The sequence below is a fragment of the Ictidomys tridecemlineatus genome, unplaced genomic scaffold (assembly GCF_052094955.1).
Source record: "Ictidomys tridecemlineatus isolate mIctTri1 unplaced genomic scaffold, mIctTri1.hap1 Scaffold_90, whole genome shotgun sequence".
In the NCBI taxonomy this organism is placed as follows: domain Eukaryota; kingdom Metazoa; phylum Chordata; class Mammalia; order Rodentia; family Sciuridae; genus Ictidomys; species Ictidomys tridecemlineatus.
In genome coordinates, this window is record NW_027526137.1 from 307346 (window position 1) to 319609 (window position 12264).

At 54.1% G+C, this 12264-nt stretch overlaps 1 protein-coding gene and 1 long non-coding RNA gene across 3 annotated transcripts in view; one reads left to right on the plus strand and one right to left on the minus strand.

The window, feature by feature from the left end:
• LOC144364693 (endothelin-converting enzyme 1-like) overlaps window positions 1-12264 on the minus strand; it is a 94581-nt gene that overhangs the window by 13065 nt on the left and 69252 nt on the right. Inside the window, exons 5-9 of one of the 2 annotated variants that reach the window (XM_078037599.1) lie at window positions 11597-11718; window positions 9354-9419; window positions 8212-8403; window positions 1964-2106; window positions 405-519 (exon numbers count right to left, since the gene is read on the minus strand). In XM_078037599.1, coding sequence (XP_077893725.1) covers window positions 405-519; window positions 1964-2106; window positions 8212-8403; window positions 9354-9419; window positions 11597-11718 — 638 coding nt within the window. The remainder of the gene's footprint in view (window positions 1-404; window positions 520-1963; window positions 2107-8211; window positions 8404-9353; window positions 9420-11596; window positions 11719-12264) is intronic. The other variant, XM_078037600.1, reaches the window with a different exon arrangement.
• LOC144374835 (uncharacterized) lies at window positions 7735-8252 on the plus strand. Its single transcript, XR_013434103.1, has 2 exons — window positions 7735-8039; window positions 8176-8252. It is a non-coding gene; the product is annotated as an uncharacterized LOC144374835 (long non-coding RNA).

A 12264-nucleotide genomic window follows, 5' to 3' on the forward strand; every position in this document is an offset into this window, starting at 1 on the left:
CCTCGTGAGCAGGTGTTTGATGTGTTTGATGCTTCTGGGGAAGAAGTCCCCACCTTTAGAGTCACAGTTACATAAGGAGAGCGCTGACATCTCCACGGGGAAGCAGCTGGAGGGACAGAACAGAAACTACCTTCTCTGCAAACCAGCTGAGTTGCTAAGACTCCTCTTTGTGCTTTGGCTTGGCATAACCACCTCCTTCCAGAAGCCTCTGCCCACCCTGGGGGCCTAAGTCCCCATCAGTGTTCCCATGACCCCAGATGGACCCTCAGTGGCCTCTTCATTCTCCTCCTAGACTCAACCCTCATAAGTGCCACAGCCCTGAGGGTATAGTGGTCTTACCAGCCCCAGGGCAGAGCACACAGTAGGTGCTCATCATGAACCCAGGAATCACTGTCGCAGCTCACCTTCTTGGTCCCATACATAACTTCCATGAACTTCTCATCGGCGTCCTGAAAGCGCTGTTCGAGGAAGGAGCTCGTTTTCCGCACCAGGTTCCAGATCATGTAGTTGTTCAGCAGGCTGGGGAAGAGGATGCTGGCTCAGAAATGCCTGGGGCTCCCGAACAGCCTCACCCCGGCCTCCTTCCTAGCCTACCTGGGGCTCGGTTGGCGGCTGCCTTCCAAGCACATGGAATGTAATTCTCCGAGGAACGCCTGGCGCTCAGCCTAGAACCCCCCAGTGTCCGGTGCAATCACTTGCATACCAGCAGTGCTCAATACATGCTGCTGCTTAGCTGCTTTGTGTCTGAAGCTGTGAAGCCGCTGCCTAGAGACTTGCCTGGTGGTGTATGCTACAGTGGGGAGGAGGCTGCCATTCCCTGCTGAAGGCCAGACAGGAAGTAGAGGCCTTAGAGCAGCAGGGGCAGGAAAGGAAGCTCTGGCCAGCCAGGTTTCATGAAGACAATTCCCATGTTCCACCCACAGGGCACAGGGAACCTATCTGTGGCTGACCAACTGACCATGCTGAGTCAAGTTTGCAAAGATGTTACCTTAGTACAAAGATGTTCACTATATTCAACATCTAGCCTCAACCGGAATCACCCTGAAAAGTCTGACTACGGGGGAGGGTATGGCAAATATTGCATGTACAGTTGATGGAATACTATGCAACTATAAAAATGATCCTCACAGGGGGTTTGGGATGGCACTGGGAAATATTCATAATGAAAGTCAAGGCAAGGCTTGGAGCGGTGGTGCATGTCTGTAATCCCAGTGGCTCGGGAGGCTAAGGCAGGAGGACAGTGAGTTCAAAGCCAGCCTCAGCAACAGCAAGGCCCTAAGCAACTCAGTGAGACCCTGTCTCTAAATAAAATACAAAAAGTTTGGGGATATAGCTCGGTGGTTAAGTGCCCCTGGGTTCAATCCTCAGTACTCCTACTACTAAAATAAAAATGAAAAGTCAAGGGAAAAGAAGATTATCCATCTAGTCACATTAAGGAGAAAGAAGAACTATGGATTGGAAACCTCTCTTCCCTCACACCTTCTCTCCCTGATATGCACACACACACAAACACCCCCCAAAATGACCAAGAGTAGTATTTTGAATAATTTTACATTTTTCCTATTTTCTGTATTTTTCAACATTTCTATAAGCCTTTGAAATAAAAAATAAAATAAAAAACCCGTATTAACCAAAAAATTATGGGTGGTATTGGCAGCGTCCCGTTCCATGCCAGGAACGTGTTAAAACATGAATCATTTTGTGTGATTCTCACGAGTCCCCTGCTTGGTAGATGCTATCTGCATCTCCATCTTATGGGTGAGAGTATGACCCCGACAAAGGACAAGGGACATGCCCACAGCTACACAGCTTGGTGAGGGCAGCAGGATTTGAAGCTGCCCAGGGGACCAGCAACCTCTGCTGCCTCTCGGGGAAGCCCACCAGGGTGCGGCACACTGCGTCCGGCTGCCCTGCCCCTCCTGCCCCTCCTGCCCCTCCTGCCCAGCAGGGCTGCCGGCCTCACCATCTGTCCATGGAGTTGATGAGGGCGGAGACCTGCTCCAGGTAGTCCTTGTCATAGACCACGATGGGCTCCGACGCGTTGATCTCCATGGGGTGGAAGATGGCATTGAGGAAGGGCAGCCAGTTGAAGGCCGGTGCCAAGGTCTGCAAGGGAAGGGGACAGCGTGAGGCTGGAGGGTGGCTTCTCCTCAGCCCCATCTTCGGATGTCCCTCGGAAGGTGTCATTGTGCCTCTGCCCTGGGACCACGATGCAGATGGAGCTCCAGGCAGAGGCTGGCTGGCTGGTGAGCACTGCTGTGGACAGCATCCCCAGGAGCCAGAGGCAAACCACATTTGAAGCGGAACCAGGGTGGGATGAGAGGCTGCAGCAGCAGCAGGGAAAGCAGCCACCACCATCACCATGCCCTTCCCATGCAGCATGTGCCACTGCCCAACTGACCAAGCAGTGGCCACAATTATCCCCATTTACAGAGGAAGACATGGAGCTTCAGACCCCTAAAAACTAAGAATCAGGAGATGGGCTAGGTAGCTTTCCTGGTGTAGCTTTCTTGCTTGTGAGCTGTGCAACCTTTAATAAGTTAATGTGCCCATCTGTGCCTCAGCAACTCATGTGAAAAACAGGGATCATCATGACAATGAGTCCCGTATATCTGGTAACTGTGAGGGTCACACACAGAAGCCAGCACTGTCCCACTCAACAAGGGTGTCAGCAGCAGCAGTCTGCTGCAGAGGATCCAACATTCAGGAGGGCCAGTGTTGTGGGGTAAACAACAGGTTAGGCTGCTGAGGGGGGAGCTGGGACAGCAAAGTCGGTGATGACTGCAGCAAGAAGGGAGAAGCCTGCAGCTCAGCCATGCACAAACCAGGCCTGCGGCTCTTTGTGCTTGTTTTTTTTGGGGAGTTATTGGGATCTGAACTCAGGGCCACTTTACCACTGAGCCACACCCCCAGCCCTTTTTATTTTGAGGCAGCTAAGTTGCTTGGGGCCTCACTAAGTTGCTGAGGCTGGCCTTGAACTCTTGATCCTCCTGCCTCAGCCTCCCAAGCCTCTGGGATTATAGTAGGCATGCACTATCATGCCCAGCGGCAGCTCTGTTTTTTTTTTTTTTTTAAGTATTTTTTTAGGTGGACATGATGCCTTTATTTTTATTTATTTATCTTTATGTGGTGCTGAGGATTGAATCTAGTGCCTCACCCGTGTTAGGAGAGCGCTCCACCCACTGAACCACAACCTCAGCCCCAGCAGCTCTGTTTTAAGGACCTAAAATGAGAACCTGTACCCAGGGCTTTCCAAAGAGACACTTGGCATTTCATAACTATCAGCTCCCAACAGATCTCACTTTCCCTTTGGCACCCCAAGGTGCCCTGCTCAGAGGTGTCTCCCCCAACACCTCCACATCATGGCCAGCATCTCCTGCAGCAGCAGCCTCCAGCCATGCAAGCTATCTCTCTTGAGGTTGCAGATTTTTGTTATGAAGTCCTACAAAATTTTAAAAATAAATTGTGGTAAAATATGCTGCACATTTGTAATCCCAGAAAACCAGGAGGCTGAGGCAGGAGGATCTCAAATCAAGGCCAGCCTCAGCAACCTAGCAGGACCCTGTCTCAAAATGAAAAATAAAAAGGGCTGGGGATGTGGCTCACCCAGCTGCAGATGACTTTTGCAAGACTTGAACTCTGTGCTTTCCACTTCCCACCCCCACCTGTCTCTGTGAGTCCGACGCTGGCCCGAGCGGCCCGGCTTAAGTGCAAACACATAGAGATTCGGGCTTCAATGCTGGCGTGTGTCCCTTGGTGTCACTTCCTCAAGCAGAGCTGCGCAATGTGTCTGCTCTGGCCCTGTATTCCCCACACGTTCAGTTATTTTTAGTGTGCAGTTTTAAAGAACATGAGGCTTTGGGCTGCATATCTTTTAGCAAAGACACCTCTACATGTCAATCACTTGGATGGGCACCTGACTTAGCCAGCAAATCCAGAAATTACGATCATCGCTTAAGACCTTCCAAAAGTGGCCCTGGGCCTGGCAGATTTCAAACTCCATTCTCTATTTTCTTGAAAGGGCAAAATGTAAGACAAATACGGGAAGTGAGAAATGCATTCCTTCATACAGGAAAACCGTACCCATAAAGCCACCTAAGATCCATCCCCGCCTGCTGGGACAGGCAGTCAGTCACAAGAGGCTGAGTTTGCTGATCAGGGAAGGTGACTTTCCTGAGGTTATATGGTTTACTGTGGGGGTTAAATAAAACTCAGGGCACTCGTCTCTCGGTGTATTTGGCAGGGTGCTTGGGATTGAACTCAGGGCCTTGAGCAGGCTAAGCACAGGCTTTACCACTGGGCTCCACCCCAAGGCCATTGTTCCTGGGTTTATTTTTTTTTATTTTTTAATTTTTTTTGGTTGTAGATGGACATAATACCTTCCTCTATTTATATGTGTTGCTGAGACTTGAACCCAGTGCCTCACACGTGCAAGGCAAGCGCTCTACCACTGAGCCACAACCCCAGCCCCTGCTCCTGGATTTAAGTGGACATCTAATCCATTGGGGAACAAACATCTCAAAGGACAGATGAGGCTGGGGACGGGGCGGGGGCAGCTCCCAAAGGCGGTATTGTGCTGGTACAAGTCATCGACCAGTTCTCAGTAGGGGGCTGACTGGCGTCATCCCTGGGTGAATGTTCCCACCAACACCGATGGCAAACCCCCATGAGGCTGGGAAGAGAAGCACACAGTGGGCCCCGAGCTGGCAGGCGCCAGCACAGCCCTGCGACATGAGCTGGGTGACATGAGCTGGTGACATTGAGCTGAGCGTGAGGAGGCCTAGAGCAGAGTCCCCAGCAGGAACCAGCTCTGGGCACTGTCTATCCTTTCCCTAAGATGGGGTCAGTGACCCTGCCTCCAGAGCTGACTGCCACAGGCCTCTCAGCCTGGCCTCCCCCGTGGCCCGGAGCCTCCCCTCTCCCTGGCAGGAGACCCTCAGGCCCATCTCTACATTTCTGTGGCCACAGAATTCAGAGGTGTCTGATGAGACCTTCAAACTGGGTCCCGCAATCAGGGTCACCTGAATGCATGGCCTGGCAGCAAAGACCCTGGGAAAGTGGGTTAGTTTACCGAATGTCACCAGTTACAGGGCTTTATGAACTGAGGTGGCGGATCCCTGGTTCAGGGTGAGACATCAGGTGGGGAAAACCCTACTACTCATCACAAACCTGCTCGTTCCGGGAGAGCAGAGTCCTGATAGGGCAATTCTCACAACTCGGAGATAAAGAGGCTTGTGCTGACAGCAGGACGTCCACATTTCAGTGTCTTGCTTTAGTGAACTCCTGAGACGCAGGTGCCGAGATCCATCTCCATGGATGTGGAAGTTTTGTTTGTTTGTTTGGTTGGTTGGTGCTGAGGAATTAAACTCAGGGTGCTCAACCACTGAGCCACACCCCCAGCCCTATTTTTTATTTTCTTTAGAGACAGGGTCTCACTGAGTTGCTTAGCACCTTGCTTTTTGCTGAGGCTGGCTTTGAACTCACTATCCTCCTGCCTCAGCCTCCCGAGCCACTGGGATTACAGGTGCGCCTGGCTAATGAAGCAGTTTTAATGGACTAGGACACTCTGCCCTGACTCAAATCCCCTAGAGGCAGGCCCAAGAGCTGCTTCCCATGCCCACAGCCTAGGAGGACCGCTGCGCACCAACCAACTCAGGCCTGAGGAGTGGGAAAGATGAGGGTGCTTTTGGGCTTCATTTTTATAGGAGAAATGGCAGAGGATGGGGCCGAGGCCCAAACAGCCTGCGGGACGGGAGGTCCTAGAAAAGAATGAGAAGGCCCCCCTCCACCCCTAGAGCAGCAGAAGGTGGTCTGACTCATGGCTCTGGATCCGAACTCCACTTGGGGCTAGCCTGGAACACCATTCTGTTCCAGCAGGTCTAGCCTTGAACCACATGTAAGCCTGGAGTCCCTCTCCTCGATTCATCTTGAGTAGGAGAAGAAAAAAAATCTCCAGCTACCAGAGAAGAAGACACTCTGTCCCAGGGTGAAATGATTCAAGTTAATTTAGTGATAGGGACCTGAGAAATATCACTGATCACAAAAGCACAGCACTACTGATATTGACTTCTGGGATGCTACTTTTCGATGGCGCATGCCAGTTTACAAAACAAAATCTCATCTTCTGCGTCACGTTATGTCCTCATAACCCTCGAGCAGGCCAGGCAGGTTTCGGGGGCGTCCAGGACTTCTCTAAATGTTAGCCTGTGTGTTTTTTTCATGCACACATGTCCATTTTTCCTGGGTGACAGTCCGTAGTTTTTGAGCTGTTCTCAAAAGACTCCATGACTTAAGAGTTAAGAGCCACTGTCCCTGGTGAAGGCAGGGGCAGTGTCTCATTTGTCTCTGTTCCGGCACAGAACAGGTGTGAGCAGATGAGCAAGGGCTTTTTACCTGGAAGGAAACCAAGGCTCAGGGTGGGCTCCTCATCTGCCAAGGCCACACGGCTCAAGGTGTGACCCTCTGACTCCAGGCCCCCAGCAGGCACTGTGTGGTATTCAGCCCCTGCTGAAGTTATGACCTTTCCTTTCTTCCATGAAACAAGAGAGCGAAAGCAATGGGGAGAGGCTGCCCCGGGGCAGAACCTGCTGGCCACGCCAGATTGATGTCCATTCTCTGAGTACCACGTCAGAGCCGTGAGGCGAGCGCTCAGGCCGGGCCCCCTGCAGCTGGGGGGCGAAATGCATCTCCTTCCACCTCCCGGCCTTAGAGCGAAAAAACAGTGCCAGATGGTGCCCGACACAGGCTGCCGATCTCCATAACAACCCGTGCAAACCACTCACCCTGCCACCAACCTCCCTGGGAACCTGAGGGGCAGCTGTGCCACCAGAAGGCTGGGCTTTCTTGCCTCAGCCCAGGTCTTTGCATGGGCTGCACCTGTGCCTGAGAGACCCCATCCCTCGCAGCCCTCAGGATAAAGTGCGTCTCAAAGTCCAAGATCTGCTGCATCGGGGGCCAGGTGGTGCCCTAACCCCCGGGCCCAGCAGCCTCCCAGCTGGACCATGTAGTGCAAGTATCTAGTCAGCCAGGGACTCAACACTCCCAAACTGCTGCCCATTAGGCCAGGGTGGAGCAGGGCTGGCTGTAGCCCTGTGCCTGGGGCCAGAGGGACACACACTTCACCCAGGAAACCCAATGGAAGCACGACTTCCAGAATGAAGCCCACAAGGCCCTGCACACACCAACGTCCCTGCGGGGCAGGTGTACACTCAGCTTCCCCAGCCCTTCCCCACCGGGCCTCAGCGCCCTGCTTCTCTCGCCCACAGCACTAGGCAGGGAGACTGGGATTGTTTCTTAGTGTCCCCACCAGACCAGAAGCACAGGAAAGCGGGGCCCAAGTGGCCCCTGATACATCTGTCAGATGGAGGAGGAAAAAAGGGCAGGAACTTCCTCTTCGAAGGAAGAGGGAAAGGATGAAAGAGAAGCCGGGAGAAGACCGACCGGCAGTGGAACCCACCGCAGGCGCAGGGTCGGCCCCAGCAGAACATCAAGGGCCACCAGGCGCTCCTGCCTGAGGGCAAGGAACAGGGAGATCTGTGGGACCACTCTGCTCATTCCTCGGAGACCACCAGGGCCCAGGACAAGCGGGTCAGCAACAGCACACGGGACAGAAAGAAGGAAGCAGTAGGAAGTCCACCCCAGGCCCTGGAGGCCTCAGCAGCCACCAGGGGGCAGCCTCGGCAAGGCTGGCCTACGGAGGGGACAGCAGGTCTCCGGTGAGTCACACCAGTTTCACAGAAAGTACAGGTCTGACTCCCAGTTACGCCTCTGGATATTGCCTAGGGACATGGTCAAAAGCTGAGCCAAGCCTGAGTCCCAGGGCCAGCACCCCTGCCCTCAGGAGCCTCCGGGCCCTGACCATGTCTCTTCATCTCCTGTTCAGCAAAGGGAGAAGCAACGTCGGAATCCACACCCCACCTTTACTCAGTGCTCGGTGCTGGATGACTGGGAGCTGCTAGGGAAATGCTGTCACACGAAGCAGCCCGGCGAGGGAAGAAGCCTAGCTCTGGAGTCCCTTTGCACTCTGTGGCCACCAGCAGGTAATCTTACTTGTCTGAGCCCCAGTCTATCTGTAACCTGGGCATAAACACCTCCTTCCAAGGGTGGCTTTAAGGTCATGATGAAGTGGGTATGACCCCTCCCCTGAAGAGCCCTGTCCGACTCTGTGTACTCCAGTGGCCCTGCCCCTGCAGTAGCTGGCGCACAGGGTACCTGCAGCTCGGCGGCCGTCACTTTGTGGTAAATGAGCTCCTCGTCCCGACGCTTCTCCTGGGGGATGGTGATATTGGCCAGCGCTGTCTGAAAGTCCAGGATCTGCTGCATCTGGGGCCGGATGGTGTCCTCATCTCCCCGGCCCAACAGCTTCCCCAGCTGGACCATGTAGTTCAGGTATCCCGGCAGCACCTGTGGGACCCAGCACCCCAAAACTGTCTGTCAGTGGTTGCCACCTGCCACCCAGTGGGCCAGGTGAGGCCGGCCCAGCTGCGGCCCTGTGCACGGGGCCCAGGAAACATGCTGGAAAACAGCTCTGGAGAGGATTCTGGTGCTGTGTGTATTCACTGGTGTCCGTGGCGCTCCTGGTAAAGCCCACCGCCTCTGGGCACACATAGGTCCCTGAGGCTGGCCCCTGCTGCTCTGGCCCTGCCTTCACGGGTCGTCCTCAGCCATCTTCCTGTTCTGGAAATGCACCTTTTCTGAACCACCCTCTGCCACCACATCCCTAGAGCTGAATCAAGTCCTTTCTCGGCTCCCTCTGCCCTGATCACAATGTATACAGTTGGCATCTAGTTGGGTGGACAGTTAAGTAATGTCTCCCTCTCCTACTGGACCTCGAGCCCCGTGGATAGGCGAGTGAACCTCAGGTGGGCCAGGCAGGGGAAGGGAGAGCTGTGAGGGGTTGGAGGTGATCTGGTTGTGGCTCTGGATCTCCCCACTTACTGGCTGTGTGACTTTGAACAGGTCACTTCTGTCTCTGAGACTTATTTCTTCCTCTGTATAGGGCAAGGTAAAATGAATATCCATTTGACAGATAAAGCAAATGATGTTCAGAGAGGCTGAGTGAATTTGGGGTGACTGGGAGCGTTAGAGGTGAGGTATATAAAAGGTCTGAGACCCTCAAATGGTGGGGGCTGCTACTGCACCTCTCTACAATGGGGACAAATGACACCTAACCCCTGCTCTTTGTGCCCACAGTGCCTGCATATGAACTAGCGAGCCTGGGGGCATCCCTCCCCTGACTGGGCTGCCTGTTGCCCATCAGGAAAGTGATACCCCTGTGTTCCCCCAGCTTCTAAGACCTGCCCAGGTATGCTGTGGGGGACACGGTGGGAGAACCACTGCAAAGTCCCACTCACCTTCTCGTTTTCAGTCTTGTTCAGGTAGTAATCTCTGGAGGGCAAGCCCAGGCCAGACTGGTCCACCTAAAGAGGGAGGCAGAGTGAGAGGAAGGCCCTGCTGCAGGCTTGTGTGTCTCCTGTGGCCTCTGCCTGCCCCAGGACTTCTCACACCAGGCACTGAGGACCAGCTCAGGTCCGAGCAGGAGCACAAGCCGGTAGCCGAAGTCACAGATGGGATCACTCAGTGATAAGATAGACACGTTCCTGTCCACCTGTGGGGTCAGCTGCAGAGACCTGGGCCCTTCTGAGGGCTGGACAGAGCCTCCTTCCTCTTCAAACACCCCTTGGTCTCAGCAATGCACTCTACTTCTCTAAACCCTTCCCAAGTGACGAGGAGCCAACACAGGTGACTTAACCTTAACCAAGTTACTTAACCTTTCTGATCCCCAGGTCCCTCGCCCAGAAAGTTAGGGAGATAACACCTAACCTTCGGAGCTAGAATGAGGATTCAAGAGGACAGTGTCAGTACAGGGTTTTTGAGAGTGGGGCAGGCAGAGGAGGGTCACTTCCTGATGGCTACCATTGGAACCTTCTGGCCACACCTTGACTCAACCTGGGTAGCTGCTATTATAGTTCATTAGGATGAAAAGGAAAGTGTAGCTCAGTGAGGTTGATGCTTGTAAAGGTCACACAGTGAGTGAGTGGCACAGTTGGGCTGAGAACTAAGCCTTTATGACCCCTAATCGGCTCTCCTGGGTGTGCTGATCCTCAGCCTTGGGCAGGCTCTGGTGGGAGAGATGGACCAAAAGCATTCCAAGCAGCACCACAGAGCCAGAGGCTAAGTGAGGGGACAAAGAGGTGGCTACAGCTGTGCCCAGGAGTTGATATCACTTGTCATTTCTGTGGCCCATGATGAGCTGCCCACCGAGATGGCTAGTCTGCCCTCTCATAGTCTCTTGCCTGTAAAAATCTCACTGCTTGGGGCTGCCAGAAATAACCCCGGCTTAGAAACCAGAGCCTGCTGCCACGGCCCAGGGCAGGTCTCCCTCCACCCGAGGAGGCCACACCCTTTGCTTCCCTGGCCCAGGCCTGCTCACCTGGATCACATTGCTATTGGAGTTCTTAGAGTCTGCACTGACATAGACGGAGAAGAAGGGTGAGGTTCAGTAGTGGGCAGTGACCACCTGCAGGGTGTCCTGGAAGTTGTCCTTGGCCCAGGGACTTGTGATATTCCAGCCTCCAAGCTGGGAGAAGGCAGAGCAGATAGGGAGGGGAAGGTGGTAAGGAGCCTGTGTGCAAATTCTGGTTCTGCAGCTGACTTGCTCTGTGACCCTGGAGCAGTCATCTGACCTCTGGGAGCGTCCAGGGCAAATGAAAGGGCTTCTGACCTGTGACCTGGAGACCCACGGAGGGAGCAAAGACTCATCCTTAACAAATGAGCTGTGAATCCCAGAGACTTTGCCCCCTGTGCTGTTCATTTGTTGGACAATCAATCACACGAACATGATTACTATTAAGACATAAATCCAATTGTGACTACGGGAAATAAGGCTCTGTATTTTGGAAAAAGGCTGATAAGCTAGGGTCTACCTTGGTCTCTCTCCAAGTTGGAACTTAAAAGAAATTCTCTTTGGTCCTCCAGGATTGGCACACACTGGCACATGGGGCCTGTGCCAGAGAGGAGGGACTGGGAGAGTCCCCATGCCTGCAGCAATACCTTCCCCAAACTGAGATAGGATGGCGAGCCCTTGAGCAAGCAAAGGGTGGCCAGAAAAGCCGCAGCCATCTCTGTCTGTGCCAGGCAGCCTGGCCGGAGGGAAGATTTCTCCTGGGCTCAGGAGCAAGGCGAGGCCTCCAGCCAGCAGGTCTGGCTCTGTTGCTGGCCTAAGACTCCCTGTTGGTTTCTCTGGAATAACACACACCTCTCGCACACTCAACCCACCTCCTGAGGAAAGGGAAGTGGCAATCCAGAGGAAGAGATTCCCAGTGAATATCGTCCCCAAGGCCCACGCAGATGCACTGAGACACTTAGATGTCCTCAACAGATGCTGACACACAACCCCACACATTACAACAGACAGTCCCCCCACGCACAGACGTGCATGCACACGCAGTGGCAGACAGACAGGCTGCGTGTTCCAGCTGGGTGCGGAGGCTGGAGGTGTGGGATGGCTGAGCACCAGTGGGCCTGAGAGCTGCAGCCAGAGGGGCTGGCAGGAGGCGCGGCAGGAGGGAGGCCAGAGTATGTCCCAGGGACTCACCTTCTCAATTAGCTCCATCAAGGGCTTGGCCCTGAGCTCCTCGATCCTGTTTTCATTCATACATGCGCGGTAGTATACTTGGGCCTTCCTTTCTGCCTCACTCGAGCTGGCTGTGGAATTTTCTAGAAGGATAAGAGATAGCAGATATTGAATAAGCCCCCATTTACCTGCTGGGGATCCCCAGGCAAGTTCCTTTTGGAGCCTCGGTGCTCCCCACTGTGAAGCCGTCAGGGCAGCTGCTGTCAGGGAGCAGCCAGCCCCAGCGGGTATGAGTGCCCCCATCCTAGTTGGGTGCAGATCAGGAGGGCATGCCCTGTCTCTGCCCATCTGCTGATCAGGCCTGAGGACCTGTCCCTGGCATGGCAGCCCGGGCCCACCCAGCAAGACAGTCTGCATCCCTGCCAGCCAACATGTGGCAGGAACTCCCCTGCCTGGTGCTGGGACAGAGCCATGTCTCGGCTTCAGATCACAGCTCACCTTCCTTGTGAGAAACACTGGGGTTGAGTGAAGCCTGAAAGGCCTCATTCACTGTGAATTGACTTTCTGCTTCCTCCTGGGGGGCCAGGCGTAGTCAACAAACCTGCAGACGACTCCAAGGGCTGTTTTCCCCGTCCCTCCCCAACTCAGGCCAGCAGCACCTCATCCTCTTTGGTTCCCAGACCCCCACC